Source organism: Symphodus melops (assembly GCF_947650265.1).
Source record: "Symphodus melops genome assembly, chromosome: 7".
Lineage (NCBI taxonomy): Eukaryota > Metazoa > Chordata > Actinopteri > Labriformes > Labridae > Symphodus > Symphodus melops.
Window position 1 is genome coordinate 19,346,769 of NC_136697.1, and position 23,007 is coordinate 19,369,775.

Genomic DNA, 23,007 nt, shown 5'->3' on the forward strand with positions numbered 1-23,007 from the left:
GCAGTTTTCCTAGCTGGTATGATATGCGCTTAATCAGAGATGCCGTGTCTTGTGTGAGTGGGGTGTCAGTACTGAAATATTAAATTTCCCAATTATTCATTGGCCATTTCCTTCTTTTCACGAGAGAAACCAGCTGCAGTCTGCATTCAGCGAAGTCCCAGATTCTGATCGTTTCCATTTAAAGATCTGCTTTTATGAAGTGAAAGTAGAGGAGTGGATGGACAGAAGAAAATACTGTGCTGGTATTAAACTATGTTGGGTGTATTAAACTATGTTAATTAAAATCCCTCAGGGACTTTAATTGATATTTCTTTTTTATTTGCATCAGTACATAATGAAACATGTAACTCCTAATTCTTCTAACCATGATTTATGACTCGTACAAGCTGTAGTGAAACTAAGCAGGGCTTTTAAGAGACAAACGTCAACTTGGCTGCTGGAAGTTTACACATTTGATGTTTTTTTTTTTTAAAGAGGGTTTGGTTTGTGGAAGATATTGACATACACATTTGAGATTTTGGCACACATTGAAGTTGCTAATCCCTGAAATCACTACTATCTGCTCCAGAAACAAAAAGTCTGAAAGATCAATGAACTAGACTAGAGCTTTAAGCCAACACTTAAACAGTGAGTCGATTCATTGATTGTATCACTCCCTTAAAATTCATTGCTGAATTCAAAACCAAAGTATCCCCAAATTTTCTTTATTTTAGCTTGCTAAATATGTTTGTTTGGGTATTATAATCGTTCTTTGGATTTTGAATTAAATGTCAAAACACAATTTGACCCAGACTTTAAGTAATTGGGCTTAATTAACGAACCAGTTTTCCTCTACAATTCCTCTACATTAAAACAAACCAGTCGTCTTCACCCCTAGTTTTCTCTCCCTCTCAGTTGGATTCAGGTAAAAAGCTCCAGAAAGAGATGGAAAGTGGCTTGTTGTGTTGATATCACAATTATTCTACATTTAGCATGTGTCAGCTGTGAGCAGTTGATGGTTGGCTGAACTTGAAAGATTAACACTGAGGACACTTTTGGGGTCTAAACTTAAAAAAAAACAAAAAAACATTTTGAATTGAATCCAAGCATCCTGCTGCATCTCTGCTTTTTAATTAGTTTATTTTGCTCCCTGTTTGTCATTGTCTCAGTAATGCTTACTGATGTGAAATGTGTCTTTTTATTTTTTTGTCAGCTCAGCACTTTCAGACTTGGCTCTTTCCCTCCAATTTGATTCTGGAAAAAACATGAAAGGCGATCTCTACATGTGGTGAGAGGAATTATGAAAAACCTACCAGCTGTCCGATATTACTTTTAAACTTGAAATGTTCATCCACAGAAACATCTTTTCCTCCAGCTGTAAAGGCACTTTTCAACCTGACTTGTGACTCTCCCTCACAATAGTACAAGCTACTTATTATCTAATAAAAGGCCAGGAAATAACCTAGAAGCATTTAAATCTATATTTTGAAAACCAAACACTGTGATGTCCAGGTGAATGGTGACATGCCCTTTGCTTTGACCAAAGCTTAGGGTAGCGAACTGGAATTTAAGGAATCGAGGGATAGGTTCAAACTTAATGACATTATAACATTACGATAATGGCCATCCATAACACGTCCTCTGTCAAGTGCAGCAGACTAACTCTAAAATTCTCCAGCATAGGTACAAAGTGGTTGAGGAGAAAGAGCACTTAGTCTCTGAAGATATCAGTAATCTCCCCACGTGTGAATGCAGCCAGGGCCTCTCCTCACTGTAGTGGGGAAGAAAGTGATTTCATGGCACTGAGAAGCTGTGACATACTGAATCGTTGATTTCTTACGGCAGTGCATTAACTAGCACACCTAACTTAAAGCATGTGGAAAAAAACTCCACTGTGTATCGACTGTGTATAGTGGCTTGCACTTTACTCGGAGTGCAACTATTAATTACAGGAATGAGCTTTGACCACTTCCCTGTTTGCTGCAGTCGAAGAAAGATAACTCAATTTTACATTTAGGTGCGAATGAACATCTAAGATGGTGCTCAGGGCATCAATGCTCAGATGACCGTGAGTATAGTGAAATGTTTTAAAATGAATTTCCTTAATGCCCCCCAACCTTTAGATTAAAGATGCTGAAGTATTCAAAGCTTGAATTGTTGAACTTGCTGTGTGTCTCTCTTATGCTCTCTTGTTTGCTAAACCTGCATTTGTCCAAATGACTTGTAACTCAACAAATTCTCTGAGGGAAAGGCCGCTGTGCTGGAATCTATATGGAAATTGAACTTCAAAAGTGAAGTAAAACTTTAAACCCCTTTAGATCTTGCTGCCTTGGTGTTTTTTTTTTTTTGTTTCTTCAGGCAGCTGCAGCCTTTTCTCCCTGGTCTTGGACATACTAATAATGCTAGCGAGATTGGTAGATATTTATATTTCTGTGTTTTTTTTTTTTGCTTATTACATTAAAACAAGCAGTAAACAGATTTTAAGTTAACTAAGGGACACTATGAGATATTGCTTTTTTCATAACTACCTCATTAAACCACCAGCCTAACTTCAATGTAAATATTTTCATATATTCCTTTATTGTCACTTTGTACACAAAGTCAGAACATTTTGTAGCCAGGGAGGTGAATCTAAAAGAATACATATCTGTGAAGCAGTAATACATATGGCAAATGTATCAAGTAAATAAATGAATGCGCAATAAGGCTTGACTTTTAGGTACAGGATTTGTCATGGCCTGCATCAATTCATTGACGGATTGATAACTGAGTCAGTGTTTAGTGTGCAGCCACATAATGACAACCCCCTTTGGTATTGTTTGAGCGGTTAAAGCTTCTTCAATCAATATTTTCACATTAACTATGGATGAAAAGGCTACTTGTAATATGAAGGGGGGCTTTTGTAGCGTTTAGTCTGAAATCTGCCACTGTGTGGTAACCTTGTGCTCTATGGAGTGTTTTACATACTTTCAGCCGATTGTTTTGGTATAATGGCGACTTAGCTCTTTAATTTCATCTTCACAGTTCTCTCAAAGCTGGCTGCTGTTTGAGCAAAGAGTCAAAGTAAGGTGTCACCAAGTTTGCTAAGGGCTCTGCATGCAACAGTTTCCTGACACGTTCCCCCTACAAAATATTTGTTCGGTTCTTTTTTTTTTTTTTTTTTTTAGCTAAATAGCGTGTTAACAAGGCGTTTTCCTGCCCTCAGGTGGCAAACAGTTTTTTGCAGGCTATAGATTGAAATACTGAACAAAATGTATCCACATTTTGGACACACAACAATAATCTCTAAAATTAACTGAGATCTTCATAAAAATCCTAAAACAGATCAAATCAACGGTTAATTGTTGTTATAGGCTCTTAAGGGGAACACTTGAAGTTGATTATTAGTTAATATGAACTTTTTGGCAAACTACGAACACAAACACTAGCTACAGAGCAACATAAGCCTTAGTTCTCAGTCAAGTATGTGACAGATGAATAAAAGACATTCTCTGCATTGTTGGTCTCAACAAACTCTTTAGGGAAATATTCAACTCTTTTGCAGAGAAATGCAGCATTATGTCAACCAGCCAGTTCCCTATATACATAACAAAGTCATGAAAAGTAGAGCGGAGGTGTTAATTGAAGTAATCATTCTCTTTAGATTCATCTTTATGACTGACCCCTTTCAAACTGTAATTCTGTTTACAGCAACACAGCTCAGGGAAATCTGCAGTGAATAAAATGTGCATTTCACCTACTTGGATCTCCAGACGGTAACTGAATGAAACACATCTTAGAAAGGTACGTTTACTATTGATTTAAGGAGGGGAAGGAAAGAGACTGATGAGAGAGGTATTGGATATGCAGAAGCTTAGTAAAGGGAATAAAAGTAAAAAGGGAGAGGTGTGGACAATGAAGACAGATTGGTGGGTGGGTAAACAATTGTAAGGCACTCAGGAGCGCAACGGTTAACACGTTTAGTTTTTTTTTTTTGTGAGTAGTCAAGGCAGGCAATCAGAGGTGTGGCTGCGATCTCTGCTTTGCTCCTAACATCAGTTAACTTATTAACTTCATTTAAAATGAATGCTGCTCTGAGCAAATCAATTCCTGTCGAGACTGATACTCATCAGGGTGCACTGAAGTAACCTCAGGCCTGTACTCTGCCAATATAAACCTCGGCCCATGAGTTGAAATGTATGCAGGGGAACACATTAATAATTGATGCCGTTACAAAACACATGATAGGGAGGCTGCAGCAAGATAGAAGATGTCTGCTGCAAACTTAAGGGATCAGCTCTGCGTGCATTGACTCAGATTTTATGATTGAAAATTGTTAAGTACATTTACAGAAGATGTATGCTTACTTTATATCCCAAGAGTGGCTAATGTGATCATATATGATGTAATAATTTAAAGAAATCTCGAAGATCAGGAGGGATCATAATAGTCTTTAGATTGTTAACGCCTGCTTCTGACTAAGAAGCGTGCCAGGTCTGAATCAAGCTGCAGTGAGAGTAGTGGTCTGCATGCAGGAGTAATTCTCTAGCCTTTCACAACAATGTCCATCAAGGTTTCATTAAGAACAACCCCCCCCCCAGTCTTCTCAGAGGCTATAGATAGATTAATGGGGTTGTCCACGGCAGCTCAAGCTTTGTAACTAAATGTGATGCTAATGGGGAATTGCTGACATTTTGTATCTGCAAAATGTCAACCTTTTACAAACAAAAAGAACAGTCTTTTTACTAGCTTTATGACCACACATTTGAGATGTCTGTAATGGGTTTTGATTGAGTAAAAGTGTTCGTCCACCCATTCATTTGCATGGAAGTTTTCTTAAGTCAAAACAATGTCCTTTTAGTTGGATAAAGTGTCATCTCCTCTTGATAGTTGATTTTTACGTATGAGAAAATAATTTGTGTAAGTTAGAGGTCACTAAATTGAATATGTTTCAGTTTTCATCTATTCCTCCTTGTTGTTTCCCTGTTTAATCATCCACTACCCTGTGGGATCAGGTCTTGCTTCCCTAATGAAACAAGATCTCTTGGATTCAATGTGCCCTCTAAGATCTAATCGAGGATTGGTTGATATGACAGTCCATTGCTACGTCTCAGCTCCACATAGCCAACCCCTTCCTTTCCCTCAGGTACCAAGAGGAAATCAGACCCTGTCTCCTGCAGCCTTCCTCGTTCATGTAGTTTTGGTGAATCGCCCTTTTAGCACCAGTAATCAGCAGTTCACGACTGCGGCAAGACAACACCCAGCACAGACCACAAGTTTTTGGTGAAAATGGGAGCTCCAGAGGAAGAAGCGCCACGTCCACCGTCTGACATTACAGTGTTCGGAGCAAACTGTACTCTCCATGGCCTGAGCCACATCTTCCTGCCTGGTGGAGTAACTATCCGACGGCTGCTTTGGGCTGCCGCATTCAGCTCCTCACTTTCAATTTTCCTTTACCAAGTGGCAGACCGTGTGATCGAGTACTACCAATACCCCCATGTCACCATCCTGGATGAAATGGACAGTCCTCTCATGTACTTCCCCGCCATCACCCTTTGCAACTACAATAGCTATCGAAAGTCCCAGATACGTAGGAACGACATGTTCTGGATGGCCGGGCTCTTGGGCGTGGAGCAAGGCGACTTTGATGACTTCATGGCCGCTTTGGGTCAGCCACCGGACAACAGCAAGTTTTTCCCCAGCAAGACCTTCAACATGCTGGAGTTTGTGCAAAGGACTAGCCACAACATAGATGAAATGTTGCTTGACTGCAAATATAGAGGCAAGGATTGTGGTGCGGAGAACTTTACAACAGTAAGTCTGGCTGCTTTATAGTTAAGTCACTTTAAACTCAGTCGTTACAGGTAAAACTCTCATCTATAGGATCCATCTATAACAATCTATAGGAGGTAAGTTGTGAAAAGAAAGGAAGTGTTGTCCAAAATATTGCAGATTATCCCCGAAGGATGAGTTATTTAAAATAAAGATTACATTTTTATAACAAAATCTAAAATTACGTATTCATTTAAATGAGAACTAAATACTCCAATACAAAAAGCTTAAAAACAAGATCTGAACAGAAGCCTCGGGCAAGAACACTAACAACTGTGAGCTATTTAATAGTCATAATGATGCTATGATTTAAATGCTATATTCTGCCCATGGTGACATGAAATATGAGGCAGGTTAAGTTTATGCTCACCAGGAGACATAAAAGCAGAGATCTGCTTTAACAGAGTGGTTCTTTTTATCAAAATAAAAAAAGCTTCTTCATGGTGAAACAAGCACATCAGGTATCTTTGGTGAAATACTTGTCACTTTAATTCAAATGATGTTGTCATGGCTTAATTATTCTTTAAGTAACAGTCCCATAATCCTCCCTTTTCAAATAATCAACTGTTTATTTGTGGAAGGATTAAGTAGCTCCAGAGGGAACAACAGGTACGGGGGTGTAAGACAGGGAAACATTTCTGAGGAATACTAATAAAGAAAAGCTCTATCTCTATTTACGAGAGCAGACAGTCACATATTTCCTGGCCTTTTTATGTCTTGGTAGTGGTAACATTTGTGCAGTGCCAAATTCCTTATTTTTTGATAACTATAATAAATCATTTTTCTTGAAGGAAAAATGTGTTACTTCCTGAAAAGCATCCACAGAAAGATGTAACAACGGAGGCTGCCATATGGTTCAGCCAATCTCTGCTGACATCATGCATCATGCATAATGAAGCAAACATATGCTGTTTTCAAGACCAGTACAGCTTTTAATATGTTATTGTTTTCTTGATAACATCCTTTATAGGAAAGCATTTGAGCAACTAGCACTTAATGAACAAATCTTTCAACTCACAAAATCCTAATTTTACAAAAACGAAACAATGCCTCTTTTAGATTTAAGGATTCAACAAAAAGCTCTTTTTCCCACTTCAAGAGGCTTTCTTCTTTGTGAAACGTGTTTTTTCTCTCCGCAATTTTCAGGCTTTGTACCAATACGATAAAATCATGTCAGCAGAATTTGGATGGAATGTAATCGTCCTGCTGCAGAGGCAGTGGAAGGATTGTATTTCGATGAAATGGCCCATTGATTTGAGTGATGAAAGCCCAGCACCGAGATGGGCTTGTCTTGCTTCACAATTCCTTTGAAAACCAGCAGCAGTGAATCTGATGAAAATAATTTATACTAATTACTTAGTAGTTACACAGTGGCAATAGCATTATTAGTTTTTGTTAGAGACAATGGTGAGGTTTGGCTTTTTAATCCAACACAAATTGGACATGTCTGATAAGAAGAGTTCCAAACTTGAATGGGAAAATGGTGTACAAGATTTGAGGTGCAACTCCAAAAAAACAAAACTGACGTTGTAAGCTTATAAAGGCAAATTTTGATATCTCTGTGGTCAGTCAGGTGACCTTGTCTCTTTCTCATCCACAAGCACAAAGGGCAAATTTCAGCTAAATGTCAGAAACTGGAGATGCTCGAAGGGCCTAAGTATAGAGGGGGCTAATTAAAGATTCATGGCGCTGCCTGAATTCCCCCTCATCGGCCTGCTGATCTTACCGTGGGAGGCTCAGAGGCAGGTCCTCACATAGAAGATGAGAAACCATGGAATTAAGCATAGCCATTATATACTTCAGTAACATCACCACGAGATGACTCACTCGAGGTCTAGACAACATCTGACAATTAGCTCTCTGCATGTGGAAAGATTGGAGAGAATATGCATAAAACATTTCATGCCTCTGCTTATACTTGACTTTTCAGAGTTATGGGTTTCAATAAGGCATCAGAATAACCAGATTGTAATCGTTTCCTATTACATCCCACAGATTAACGCTGTTTATGTTCATACTGTGCATCTACTTAAACTGTTTGTAGCATCTTCAGCGTTTCCCCTGTCTGTGTTTGAGAACACGGGAGTAGTTATGTGTGTTTAAGTCCTGAACGTCCCGTGCATGTGTGTGACAAGGAATAAGTTTCTGAAGACGCTGATCTTGCCTACAGTGACAGGAAAGACCAGCTGTTCCAACTAATGAGCTGGATATGGGTGCAGTGGTATTGAGAAATCTTGGAGCGGAAATATCAGAGCCCCCAAGTGCAATTATTCCCTCTGCATAAAGCAATGAAATATTTTTTTGGGGGGGTGAGAGGATGCAGTAATTCACTAGAGGAGAACATGTCTCAGATATTAAAAGGCTGGCAGATGGTGGATGCTAGAAATTTCCTACCAAGCACTATAAATACATACAGGAGCATAGCCTTGAATGTCCCTGTATTAATGTAAGTGTGAACTGTGGTAATGAGCTTTTTTCAGATTACACTGAAGGGTTTTTTAGTTCTTCTGCAAAGCGTCTTAGCGAAGCATAGCACATGTTGAATTTTAAACAGACTATATCTCGCTGTGTGTATTAAAAAAACAGCATTTTCAGCTTTCAGCACAAGTAATGGGCTGAATAACTCCCTTATTGGAGGCTTGATTTAATTATCAAAATTAATATCTTGCCTCTATCTTGTTGCTCCACACACTGTCTGTGCACCGGCGTGTGATTGATTGCCTCATTAATCCTCAAAAGCGTAAGCAACCCAACACAGGCCAGCTCGCTGCTCTGGATCAAACCTGCGAGATTGGCTCCTAACAAATAAATCATCTGTCAGTAGTATATGCAGGATGCATGCTGAAGTTGGCGTAATATCATTTCCATCGATCTGCGGCTCAGCGCTTTAGCTGGCTTGCGTCAATGCGGAGGTTTGATTCTAACGCAATGATCTTTTTACTGTTGATCTTGTGACTTATAATTGAGGTTCCTGTTAAGGAATCACATCTTGTGTTGAAACCAAAGCTGAAACCTTTTAAATATTACATTACAGCCTGCCTGCAGTGTTCAGGGATTTGTAAGGGGTCTGCGAATCCGGAACTAGGATGTGTTTTTTGAATTTCCCTGCAGTGTAGTCTGGAAGTCTGAAATCGACTTTAGAGGTCAGAGAACATGTAGAGGTGTTCAAAGGAAGTAGACGTCAGGACTGAAAACAATGACTCTGGCTGAAGACAGAGGCAGAAAATAGGTGTTGTCAAGAGATAGGAGAACAGACAGAAGAGTGGTTGCTTATAGAAGAGAGATATAGAGAAGCATCAGACGGAGTTGAAGGGCAGAGCTTAGACAAAGTGAAATCCAAAGACAAAAGAGAGAGAGAGAGAGAGAGAGAGAGAGGGGAAATGGAAGCTGTGCTTATGCTCAGATTGAGGTGGGACTGGGACTCAGCCGAGGACTGACACCATCATTGTGATTCACCCCCTTTTGGAGCCGAGCCAGCGCTGCCAAGCACAACTGGAAGCATTAGGAAAGATGAAGGGAGGAGGTGTGTGAAGGAGGACAAAATAACAGGGCATGAAAAGGGGAGGGGGGTGAAATAAAGCTCCACGGTGCAAACAAATGAAATAAACAAATCTGAGACGGTGAGCGTGGATGACAGGCCAGATAGCAAATACGTAATGTGTTTGTTCCATTACTCAGTGCCAGTGAAGGCCAGTGAGGGAGCCACTGTTACTGTAAGTGCAGTATCGGCAGTTCGATCAATGGCGCTGAAGAGGGATAGTAAAGGAATTCATAGCGGGGGCGCTGAGCGGGAGGCTTTCTGCTGACTTGCACATCGGGGAGCAGATACCACCAGAGGCAGACATTAGAGGTGCCAGTTGACAAAACCTCTTAACTTAATTAGCTTGTTAGGTGGAGACACCCAACACAAGAGTGGCTCTTTCCAAAACCAATAGTGCCATTATGTTCTGTTATGGTATGGATTACAAGCCTTCTGGCATTGTAGGATATAAATATAAAAGCTTGTGCTACCCAGATTTACATAATTCAACCAGATAATGAGTGTGCAAATAGGGTTTCATATCACATGTCCTGTTGATCTTAAATTACATGTCAGAACCATATTTAGCTTTTGGTTCTCCTTTTGGCTTATGGGATCCATATTACACAGTTTAAAGGATTGTATCTCTATCTATGTCGTAAACTGAGATCCCCCTTGCCACAGTAAGTCATCTTAGAGTGGAAGGAAGCAATGTTTGATGGATTGTTGTAAACTGCAAACAATTTTTTGGGAAGTTTGAGTGATGATGTAGTTGATTTTCATGAGTTCAAAACTCTGTTATTTAGATTCTGTGAGGACCTGAGTTTGAATGTCGGAAGGAGAAATAATCTGTGTGGCCTTGCGGGTGTTTAGGGTTATGATTTGAATTCATAATGTGTTCACCTGACAACAGAGAAACTCAGTTATTTTGATGGCACTTTTAGGCTTCTGGCAAATGCTTAGTTTGCTTAATTTCTGGCGAGCAGGCCAAATGGATTCAGGAATGGATACCAAAAGCCTCCAGCTGAGCAAACAAGATGAGAACATGCTTAAAAAAAAAAAGATTATCCTCAAAAATGAAAGTGGCAGAGAGGAAATTTGAGGAGGGAGTTTATCAAAGTGTGGCTGTAGGCTACCAACTGAAAGCTTGAGTGACAGCGTGCTAACATTTTTTTTCTTACATTCTGCCTGGAATTTAACAAGGGAACAAGATGACAGGTGCAGCCAGCAGCGTCTGTTTCTTATTGATACAGACTGTATATGTGCTCCACCAGCTCTGCCTGGGTGGGATGTACCTATACCTGTGCTGTGTCAATGACTGTAGATTTCAAAGTAACACTTAGCAGAAGCATTTTTATTGATGGAACATCAATTTTAAGAAAACAACACTTTGTTATTTGGTAAACAAAAGTAAAGCAAATGTTTTCTGATATGAAAACAAGTGAAGAGTGGGTTTACTCCCCCTAAAAAACAGCTTTGGGGTTCATTGATTTAGTTTTTGCAAATCATATGCAAAATTTACCCTCTTTTGATGAATTATTATGTGAGGTATTTCAAAGTAAAAGCCTGTCTTTGCTCCATTCTTGCTTCCCTTGCATTACTTGCGCAGCATACGGAGTGGCTGTTTTTCTTTTCAAGGCAGTGAGAGGTTATTTTCATTTAGAGGCAGGCCACAAGATGTCTCCCTCTGCTAAAGAAGCTGCCCCTCCACTAGACTGACATCCCCATTTACTTTGTCTCTCTTAACTGTCTGCCTGCTGCAGAATTACTTTTGTTTGGTTCAGGAGAAAACTCTGTAAAACACAAGAAGTCTCTTCTCTTCCTCTGGCATTGATTTCAGGTCTCGGGGAGTCGAGTTGTGACATTTTCATCTGAATCCTATTGAGTCAAGTGACATGTGAAATCCCAAACAAGAAACTGAGGAAGGGATAGAATACGTTCTCTGGATTAAACAAAATACAGTTTATATAACAAAAGTCTGCTTGTTTTATTTGACATACCCTGGACATTATTGTATGCATTTCAGTGATTGACTAATGTCAACCTATTCCATTGAGAGCCCACAAAAGAGAGATGTGTCCTGTAGAGTAAATAATACAGAGAAATAAGAATAATCTAATCTGTGTTTCTCTGCCACATATTATATCAGACTAATTTTCTGCTAAATGTTATAATACATATATATATATATATGTGTGTGTGTGTGTGTGTGTGTGTGTGTGTGTGTGTGTGTGTGTATGTGTGTGTGTGTATATATCATTATTGTTATTGTTAAAATATTTTCTGAAGGGGAATAGACATCAATATTTATATTAAGATAATAGTTATATTTTTCATAAAGTTCTACACTTTTGTGAACTGCCTTTGATTACCTGAGTATTCAATGTGTACCATGATAGAACAAAGTCAAGTCTAATCATATCTGTCTTTTACATTCACATGAATATGCAGTTTGAACTGATGGCAGCATTTAATGTTGTATTCCTATATTGTCTTTTTCTTTTTCCATTAGTAAAAAAAAACAACTAATTTTCTGTTAACGATCAAAAGTGAATATTATTGAAATTATCGTTTCGCACCAATTTTTGTATTCTTACAATCAGATAACCTACATTTATGAGGGAGTTATTTAAAGTGTTAATTTTTGTCCATCTATCTATTGGCTCAACTTGACAATTACAGGATGATAAGATTGAATATGGCCTTTATTCTTTTTATCTTTGTGGCTGCCCTGTCTGCGTTGCTGTTTTGTTTTTTAAAAGCATCTAATTGCTGCCAGTATTTCATTTGGTGTTGAACATCCTCACTGGTCCTTGAAGAAGCTCTTCTCCTTCACCCAGTCAAAACACTGCTCCTCCCTTAATGAGACCTCTGGGGTTCAACTTGGCTTTGACATGAAAGGAGAGGATGGTTAGTGTCAGTCCCTGACAGGCTCAGAGATCACTGGGCTCAGTCTTAAACTGGCCAATAAAAGTACAAATCTGAAAGAGAAAGACGTATCTTACAATCTCCTCTGCTTGTCTTTTCCATCAAACTGGCCGCTCATTTCAATTTGGCATATTTTATAACGCCATGATCCTCTGATTACATGCTTGAATACTGAGACAAAGATGAAATGTGTTTGCATCCCATAACAATGGAAATGTCTGAGCAGCAGAAATGTGGTTTTTGGGGGGGGGGGGGGTTTGGAGGATGGCAACAGTACAGAGAAGAAATTTCATTAATTTTAGCCTGAAGCATGGTGTGGAATGATTACAGCAAGGACAGTGTGATTTAATTAAATTAATGATTTGATGATATGACTTCACAAAATACACAGTTTTAAGAAGAGCAAAGCTGAAGTATGAGACAAATTAAAACTCTCCAACTCTGCAGTTCAGTGCCAAAGAAGTTAATGTGAAAACATTACACCATATTTTAAAAGTTTGCTTTATTCATAAAGCACTTAATCTATACCAGCATACATCACTTCTTTGTTAATTTTGGCTGATAATAAACATCACTCAAGATCAAATGACTCGCTAATGTTGAGGGTTTCACAAGTAAATTCTAACATTGGGAAAACTCCTATAATACGTGTACCTGCACACACCTGGAACCCATGACAAACACATTCAATCTCAAGACAATAATTACCATGGGTTCATTTAAAAACATTAAATATCACAGTGCTCATGACTGTAAATTTAAAGTGTAGTTATCTGCTCTACTGGCTTCTTCTATTGGTTTTATAATCTATGTAGTTTGTCTTCATGGTTTTTGTCATGTATTTGTTTTGATTGAACTCTCGACATCATTGTAGATGCACTCAATGATTTTTTGAGAATACATATATGTTGAATAGTGTATTCTTTTTATATACATTTATGTTCTTATACAACCGACCTGTCTGTACAAAGGTACACAGTTAGCTTTCTTAATTTTTTTTCAGCACATAGCTGAAAACAAAAAACGTTCAAAGGTTTAGTGACACACTTTATTTCTACTTGTCGAAAAAATTACTGTTTTAATTGTTGGAGTTACTTTGTTGTTATGAAAGAGAGGGTTGTCCAGTTTAAGTCAAGGTTAAACGTTTGTTCTTCCAACGACTCTTTCAACACAGTCAGTGTGGGTGTGTGATTGAATGGTTAAATCAGAGGCCCAACTGTATGTTAAAGGAAGAAGGTGCAACTTTTTGATCCACAAGATGTCACCCTTGAGCACCAGCATGAAACCAAAACAAACGGCTGTTTTGGAGATTGGAGTTGGAATGCAAATTGGAACACACAGTAATAAAGTGCTAAGCGTAAGCAGCGGACCAAATTGTCCTGGTAGCGACCTGCATTGTTGAGCTACAGCTACATTTAGTTAGCTTGTAGCTTCACATTTCCTATACAGGGAATGACCATCTAAAAAGGCATATGTGACATTCAAATAAGCAGTGAGAATAGTACATTGACCTTTTTTCTCTAATCCCTCACTTAAACAACTTCTATACGCCAGGGGATGAGTCGGCCAGCCATGAGATATTAACAAAGGGTAAACTAGAGTTCTGATATATTGATGTGTAAAAAATGTTGCACATTCTACTTGAGCTTACACATCATTCCCTCTGAAAAGTCACTATTTTCTGTATTTTAGCCCTGCAATAGTTTTCTGCATTGTTGGATGTGTAAAAAAACTACTTTTTGCTAAAACTATCAATATCAACCTTAAAGGAGACGATGTGTCAATACTGTTTCAAATGACCAGAAAGTAAATCAAAGCAGGTTTGAGACGCTAAGATTTGTCCCGTGTCTTCTCGTCATGCTTGAAAAAGTAACCTTGTTATTCAGTCATTAGAAAGAGATAAGCTTTGTTTAGCAAGAAAGCATGAATGCAGCAAAACATTGAAGCATAGAGAGAGGACCAAACAGATATACTGTATCGATGGAGTAATGGATAAATTGTTATGGGTATATAGATCGAGTAATGTAGCTAGTCTCACTAAAACAAAAAAACGGGCTTTTGGATCTTTATTGTAGAGGATAGAGTAGGACACTAAGACGAGAGAGTGGGGAATGAAATGCAGCAAAGTGAGGAGGGTCAGAGTCGAACCTGAGACATCAGGACTTTAACCTCCGTATGATCATGAGCTGTAATCACCAGGCCAGCAGGCGCTCCTTGAACAAATTCCTCCTCTAAATGTAGCAAAGAGAAAAAGGCTGAAATTAGAGTTGATTGTTGGAGACCTGCAGTCAGAGACAGAACACAGAGTAATGGTGATTGTCATGGGTCGCCTGTGTGGAACATCTGGAGCTGGGAGTAATGAAATTGAGCTTCGGCCAAACTGCTGACAATTCAGTGAGCAGGAGAGCCGCCCCCCTCACGCCTCCACTGGGCTTGTATAGCACAAATGAGCTCCAGCGTTTAACTCACCAGTTGAATGTGCCTGATATTTATTGACAAGTTTCCAAAGAAACCAGAACTAAAGGTAATCAATGCAGCTGGTCAATATGTGCAGAAAGCAGGAAGCCAGCTGTAACTCAAATAAGGGGCTGTTGGTGGACTTATTTACTTGCTTACCCCTCATGCCACGTTAGTAATTTTCTCCTCTTTGTTATGCTTCGTTATCAGGCCTGCAACCAAGGGAGTTATCAAAAATAGAGCCTGTTGTCTTTGATTGGATCTTACCCAAACAAAGAAAGAATGTTTAATTTAACAATAAATAAAAAAAACTGCTTACCCAGTTGTCTTAGAACAAAAACGTCTGAGCTTAAACCTACAAAGGAAGCAGCAGACGGCATCCGCCTTATCTGGAAGGCAGAAAAAAACAGGCGTGGTGCAGACGTGACATACAGTAGCTGTTGGGAGAGCTGGATGCAGGCAATTAATTGAGTTGTTTTGCAGCCCCAAAACGCAGAAAGCACACAGGGGGAATATAACCATTACCACAGCATCAAAGCTATTACCATGGCTTCCCTTAATATTCAGTAGTGAGACTTTTATTAATGTTATGAGGTTGTTTAAACCACAACTTTTGCACACATTGAAAACTGTTCTTTATTTGAAACCCTCCATGATTCTTATGGTTTCACAGTTTGGCTTTTAATAAAGTGGCTCGAGACGACCTGACATGTTTAAACAAATCTTGTTATTACTTTAGTTTTTACAAATTCATTATAAAATAAAACATATCTGCTGGAAGGAACAGAGGACTCCAAGCGTATTATTATTTCTTGTTAACATTTTTGACCTTTTGCTATTTTCTACTTAAGTCAGAATAAATGAAAAAAAATATTTTTTGGGAATAGTCTGAATTCATTGTTTAGCTATGACAAAGATATGTGATGACTGATCCCTTTTGACAGTTTAAAATGAAAAATTGTCATGAAACTCTTTGCTCTAATCCTACTTTAACATTTGTTGAAGACAACCTCTTATTGGTTTGTTTTGAAGGGAATCATATAATGTTAGTGACAGTGTAATAAAGACTTGACATTTACTCGACAGTAATTGAGAAAATGACAATATGCACAACGCCTGCTCGCCTTACGGTACGTTTCATTTACCTCGGAAGTCGGCTGTCAAAGCCGGCAATGATGCCACGCCCGAGTTGAGCAAGTACTCAACGCAACACGTTGGAGAAGCAGCATGGACATGTCGGACGTGTGGATAAACTCTGTTTAGTTAGTTAATACCAATCAATAACAACACAGTACCGATAGTTTGTGTGTAAAAGCAACATGACATAATGTCCACAGATACAATTTACACAATACTAGCAGAGTGATTGATTTATGGTCTTTTTATTTTGACGTGTGCTGCTGCCCTCTTGGCCAGGTCACCCTTGTGAAAGAGCTCTTGATCTCAATGGGTTAATTACCCGTTTAAATAACTGTTCAATAAATAAAAATAAAAATGTAATTCCCCAAAACAAGACTAAGTTGCTCATAAACACTACTGTATAATCGACAGCTTTAATTTTAGTGTAGATGCACTTAGCAGCCATTTTGAATTTTGCTCCGGCAACTGAAGTTTCTCCTCTCAGGGGGAGTTCTGACTTCAGGGTGCGTGATGATGTATCCGACATGCAACTAGGAATTTCCGACTTCCGAGATTAAATGAAACACACCGTAGCTATGTCTATAGAGTAAAAAGATGAGAACATTGGGAAGTCCATTCAGCTAGGAGTTCATCCCCTCTAAATGCAGATTTATTTTTTTTTGTTAAAAAAAAAAAAAAAAACGTTTTTTTTTTTTAATGAAATTAGGAACATAATGAATTGATGCATTCAGAAGTGGAAGATCAATCCTGGCACTCAACACAGGGACCTTGTTATACCGTTGAGTCAATCCCATTCTTGAACACATTCAAATCTAATTATTACAATTTAATTCCATCTAAGCTTACAAATGATACTCTTTTGTTCAAGTTACCACGGTAATCCAACATTGTTTTGACGTTTTTCCACCCTTTAGGATCATTATTTGCAACCATATGCTACCACAGCTGTGATCTGTGTACTCAGCCAATGCTCACATTACAGACTGAAAAGATTCCAGCTAACTTAATAAAAAAAACAAAAAAACAGTCTCAGTACGAACCGAGTTTTCCGCTGAACAGAATCCTCTGACAGTCTCACATAATTGGAGCAAAGTACCTTAAAAATCAGCCAGAGCCACATCTGCATGCAGCAGGATGTCAGCACTCATTATGCTGCTTTTGGGGAATTATATTTAAAATGGCAGAATAGACGAGGTACAAAATGCTGTATTATGGATATTTCTTGCACCTTTTAAAGGGGGATTTGGCTGTGTTTTCCTCCAACGTGCTGCCTCCTTCGAGATATTAAATATAGAGTATATTGATCCACGAGCAGGCTGTTAATTCTTCCTATATTAAAACCAACCTCATCATTTTTTGTTATGCCAGAATTTCTTTACCACAATTATTTGTAATTTGATTGAAACCCACCCCCACCCCTCCCTTCTCTATGGAGGTCTACTTCATCACCGGAGGAAAACAATTTCATCCAGTAGCTCCACCTCATTCTCCATTCGACTGTAGAGAGAGTATGTGTAGGGGGGCAACAAGCTTTATATTCCCTTCTGCAGGCTGCAAGTCAACACACTAAAAAGCTTCTCTTCAATCTCTGATAAAAAAAACAAAAAAAAACGGGAGGAGTTGGGTTCTGGGCAAGCTACTGCACAAAGAGAGAAAACCATCGAAATCTGCAAGTATTGTCTGGCACTGGAGAGGGAGATGGAGGAGTGAAAGATCTGAGCAACAGGGGTAAGCCTCTCTGGATTTTCAAAGTGATTGCCTGTGGGAGAGAAGTCGCCGCTTACATCTGCAATTATCACGTCCATTTATCCATTAATGAAGGGCTGGTGATGGTTACGCTTGATGCTTTTTGTTAGTGATTCAGCTGTTTTTTCTTCATGAAGGAATCATTATGTAAATCAATTTTACCTCCCCCAAGAAGCTCATTTCCTTTGTTTATATCTTGACGGAAAAGACTTCACAAGCCTGAACATTGGGACGGCTGCATGTAGGGCTCCTGTCGGTGCTACCTGGACTCATGATTTATAAAACTGGAGATGGAGAAGGACACTGTGCGTAAATTGAGAATGTTTAGAGGGGACTGCTAAGAAACGGTATTCGGTAAAGACGCCCCTGTCTTAACAAAAGTTATTATGGCTGAAGCACCTGCAACCGAGTCAGTTGCCCTGGGGCCAAATAAACAAAGTAATGCCCAAGAGACGCCTCTTAAAAACACTGAGTCCAAATCAATGAAACCATCATGGAGAGAGCTCACCGTTTCTTTCGTCATGAGGACCAAGGTCCATGGTTTGAAGTTTATCTTCTCTCCAGACAAGTCGCTACCACAGCGAGTCATTTGGATCATGGCCTTCTTTCTTTGCATCAGTCTTCTTTGCACCTGGTCTAGGAATCGAATCCTCTACCTAATGTCCTACCCGGCTGTCACCAAGATCTACATGGTTTGGGCTCACAACATGTCTTTCCCAGCTGTGACTATCTGCAACAAAAACGTGTTCAGGGTTTCCACTCTGACCAAGGAGGACCTGTACCACAGCGGCTACTGGATGGACCTCATGTACCACAATCACACCGTCATGGAAAAGAGCCTGTCAATCCTTAGAGACAGTCACAAGCAGGGTCTCCTCAGCCTGCTGGACTTTAACAACTACAGCCCCCACCCTGATTACCGCATCAACACCACTGAGATGATGGGACGCCTCGGTCACCAGTTGGAGGAAATGCTGCTGGATTGCAGGTTCCGCGGGGAAATCTGCACCCACAAAAACTTCAGCACTGTATGTACACAGAGAGAGAGAGAGATTTTTTTTTTTTACGCGGGGATGTTGTTTACAAGGTGTGTTAATAATTAATGGAAGTATTTGACTAGGTGTCCTTCAGCAGGCATTCTCAAAGGGGTTTTTATTGTGTTGTTTCAAAGCTGCTAAAAAGCCTGTCCTGTTTCTTCCTTCTCTGTGTCTCAGACATGATAGCTCTTTCCTTATCAAATTTGGCTTCTTAAAAAAGTTGCTCGAGGGAACAAATACTGTATAATACATCTTGTGGTGGATATTTGATGCCATATAATCGCCAAAATCTTAAGTATCGCAATAAGTTTCTTGTTCAGGTGAAATGAAGCCTGACAAGTTATAGATTTGCTGTATAATATCAAAAAGAAAGATCATCAGTTATTGAGATGTTGTAAATCAGGATTTTAGCTCCTCTAATTATTGTTCTAGAGGGCAGGTGTAGTGTTGTTTAAAAAAAAAAAAAAGAAACATTAAAAAAAAATCCTAATGTCAGTTCATTTATAGGTAAGCACTGAAGTAATGGATGAAGTAAATGTAAACCAAAGTCGCACAAATGTGCTCAAATGGTAAAATTTTAATCAAACACTTCAATCAAAAACTGGCAGTTTATGACGACATCATATTTAAAATGCTGAATGGAGAAAACTATACAGTGAGTAGTGAGCAATTTATTTTCTGCAGCTCTGGGATTTTAATTTTGGACCATGAATGTAAAATGAATACATCAACTTGTCACATTTAACACGTTGCCTCTGCAGAGGTTCTTTATCCTAGTCTAAAAGATCCTATAGCTGTTACACTGTCAAATTGTCTCGAGCTGGTTGAAATGCAAAGTCTTGCACACTACAAAATGTCAGCTCTCCATTCTGGCTCCTCTGTTTTGCACAACCCAGAAAAAGCCTCTCCATCCAGTATCCTTGGCCAGATCACACTCATAATGGGGGTTTTAAATTAGCTTGGTGTGTGCATCTTAATAAGCAACACAGGATGTGACCCAATAAGGTTCACTTTTTAATTTCAACTTAAATCTGAGTCTTTAAAAAGCAGTTTCTTGCCTCTTTGTAGACCTCATTATACATCCAGCAGGGGGAACGGACCAAAGCTTTGTCTTATCTGTCTGAGCTGCATGCCTGTCTCTCTCAGTCTGGACATGGACCGCTGGCTCTGATCTCTCGAGATCAGCTTTGCCATGCTGGTTGGGTTTTTTCCAGCAGCCCTCTTACCAGGACTGGGCAGTGAAAAGGAACCATTGACAGATGACATCCCCTTTCTTTCTGCTGTGACTTGTTATATATAAATGTGGCAAAGACAGATGTAGAATATATTTTTGTGAAAGATGGACCATCAGCCAAAGAGCAATAATTTCCTGTCGGAGTACTAATGTAATCTAAGATCTATTTCTGTTTGCCTAACATGTACAGCCATGATCATGTATAATAGCAACTGAATAGCTAATTGATACATATTAATGATAAATGATGAATTCACAGCTGGGCTTACTTTGAATCAGTAAACCTATCTAAATTTATGTTATGAGTTACCCTCAGTGCCACTGGGCTTCTGAGATGTTAAAGTTTAAACTGTAAATTGTCTGGAGTTTAATAACACAGTATTATAAACCTGTTGTGTGGCTCTATTTAAACTTGAAATCCCAAACATAATTCATTGACTTTGAACAGCTGCCCTGCAGTCTCAACGTTGTAGTGGATACTTGAATGTTTAACATAAAAAAAAATCTATTAAAAGTTATCATCTTATAATTATGGGTCGAAAGAATTATACTTCATAGATTTTATTGCAAATTTAAATGTCCAGTTTTCTATGTAAGTGATGTAGATGTGAAACTAAATACTATTAGTTGTATATGTTCTAATAGAGTCATTTCTTATTCCCTTATTTCAAACTTTTTTGTCAATGGATCACAAACATGTGTATTTATGCATGTGAAATATTGCGACCCAAATTTCAGATGTTTTTTTTAATCATTCAGATTTGTTCAAAGAAAAATGGTACTGTTTGAACCACAGATGGTACAAAAACGAGACTGGAAAAAGACTTGAAATGAAAACAAACCCACTTTTGGGTCCCGACCCACCAGTTGAGAAACACTGGTTTATATAATGTAAAACTAATATGGCCACTGTTTCAGAGCGGTTGCAGGTTTTTTTTTTGCATTGTCACTAGTGTATTGTAGCTCATCAAAGCCTTGCATAACCAATCAGTTTAAGTGTCATAAGCTCGTCTTAAATTGGTAGGGCTTATCTTGAATTTACAGATGCCCTTCAGCTGCATTCAGAATTTGAGGGTTAATCAAAGCTGTAGACTTTGTTCAATTTAAAATCACATTTTAAACTTTGACGAGGATTTATTTTCACTTGTTTTTAGTTAGTTCAAACTTTTCCAGTAAAAATGAATAACTCAAGCCTTCAGGATTTATTAAACCAGAAGGATTTTTGGTGCAAGCAAATCTAATGTAGCAATTGCAAATCAGATGGTAAGTAATGCTGAGCTTTTCTGGCAATGGTTTAGTTCCTCAAAGACTTTCTGAGTCAAGACACACAGAGAGCTTCCACCTCAGATGTTTCTTATTTAATGGCAGCAAAATAGTACATTCACTCCAAGTTACTCAGGGGAAATTTGGAGGGAAATTGGGTAAAGATTGATAGCTACTGCTGTTACTGGTACTGCTGCTATGGAAGCTCATTAATTCCTCAAATCCGAGCCAGGTGCATGTTTAAAGCTGGCATGCTCTCTCTCTGATAATCACAAAACCTCTGCAATGATTAGCTGTCCTGCACAATTACTAGCTGACATGTAATACACCCCGAACAGGTGCAAAATTGAACACAGGCGCAACACAGTGGAAAGGGTTCGGCTTTCATTAACTCTTCTGTTCTCTCTGTTCTCTCTTTTTTTTTTTTTTTTTTTCTCCCTCCAACAGATTTACACACGCTACGGAAAATGCTACACATTCAACTCTGGATTAGACGGAAACCCTTTGTTGACCACGTTAAAAGGGGGCACGGGGAACGGCTTGGAGATCATGTTGGATATTCAGCAGGATGAATACTTGCCTGTTTGGGGAGAGACAGGTCAGTACTGTTTTCTTTGCATGGTAGTGGTTTAACTTGTATAATCGTTAATCCTGTGAACACCCCTCTTCTTGTCCTTTGTTACATCTTTAACACGTGAGTGCACCGCTTCATACAAATTCAGGAGCCCAAGATACGTATTCCAAAGTCCTCTCCCTCGCTTCACTGATAAATGTCTGAAGAGTTAGAAAGGAGTGATTTGCTAGCTTGTTTAATAGCACATTATCTTGAATTGTTTCCCCAGCTCTGCGTCTGACAACATGTCTAATAGATTCATTGACATATTGTCTTAAGTTTTATGGCAGACAACAACACCCCCAGTCTTAAAGTATACCGCATGGAATAAATCTGTGGCTGTAAATCTGTTTAATACCAGTCCAGCACGTTAACATATAAGTTATGTTATGTTAGCTCTAAACGTGGGGATAAGGATCACTTCATAAAAAAGCCACAGCAGGTTTCCATATAGGCGAGTGTGCTTGTTGTTACATTTTTTTTGGCGTGCTGTATCCACAGATGAGACCTCCTATGAAGCAGGCATCAAGGTTCAGATCCACAGCCAGGACGAGCCGCCCTTCATTGACCAACTGGGATTTGGTGTGGCCCCTGGTTTTCAAACTTTTGTGTCATGTCAGCAGCAACTGGTACCTAATATTCAGCCTCCTCTCCTCCAACCTCGACCTATTGTGCTCGGCTTCTTCCTTGTGTTTGTCCTCAAATCCCACCCCACGCCGATGCCCATTTTCCACTGTGTCTCAGAAACTGGAGCAAAATCAGATCTATGGTTAACCCCTTGAGGAAAATGTGCAGTTCGTTATTAAATAAACACCCAATATTTTTTTTGTAAATGAAACTGAGAAATGATAGTGGAAGGGATTATCAATAGAGGAGAGCCAAGTGATGACTGAAGGCAGGCATAAAAGCATACTGTGCTGAGCTGAGCCAAAGCAACCTCCTACAACACAGCATGCAGAAATATCTGGCAGCTTACAGTGTTTGTTTTACTTCTCTTACTAAGGGAAGAAGTTAGAACACTGCTTATTTGAATGCTGTGAAAATTGTCTCTGGTGGCACATTCAAAGAGAAGTCAGAGACAAGGAAGACACAGAACTCGCAGCCATGGATAGAAGACTGTCATGATCTAAAAATGTACCCTGATCATGTACTATACACTTAATTCAGGAGTTTTAATGGGAGATTCTTCAAGGGAACACCCGTAACAAAAATTGTTCATTTAAAAATGCAGTTGAAACAAGTCAATTGGCTGCAGCATTTCACAATAAATAGATCCCTT

The 23,007-nt window shown here is 39.0% G+C and overlaps 1 protein-coding gene across 6 annotated transcripts in view; it reads left to right on the plus strand.

The window, feature by feature from the left end:
- asic1c (acid-sensing (proton-gated) ion channel 1c) overlaps window positions 1–23,007 on the plus strand; it is a 92,136-nt gene that overhangs the window by 56,246 nt on the left and 12,883 nt on the right. For 2 of the 6 annotated variants that reach the window (XM_079349281.1, XM_079349280.1), the window contains exons 2-3: window positions 21,563–21,713; window positions 22,230–22,357. In XM_079349281.1, the coding sequence (XP_079205407.1) occupies window positions 21,563–21,713; window positions 22,230–22,357 (279 nt within the window). Of the gene's footprint in view, window positions 1–17,208; window positions 18,610–21,562; window positions 21,714–22,229; window positions 22,358–23,007 lie in introns of those variants that run through there. The other 4 variants (XM_079349278.1, XM_079349276.1, XM_079349279.1 and 1 more) reach the window with 4 other exon arrangements.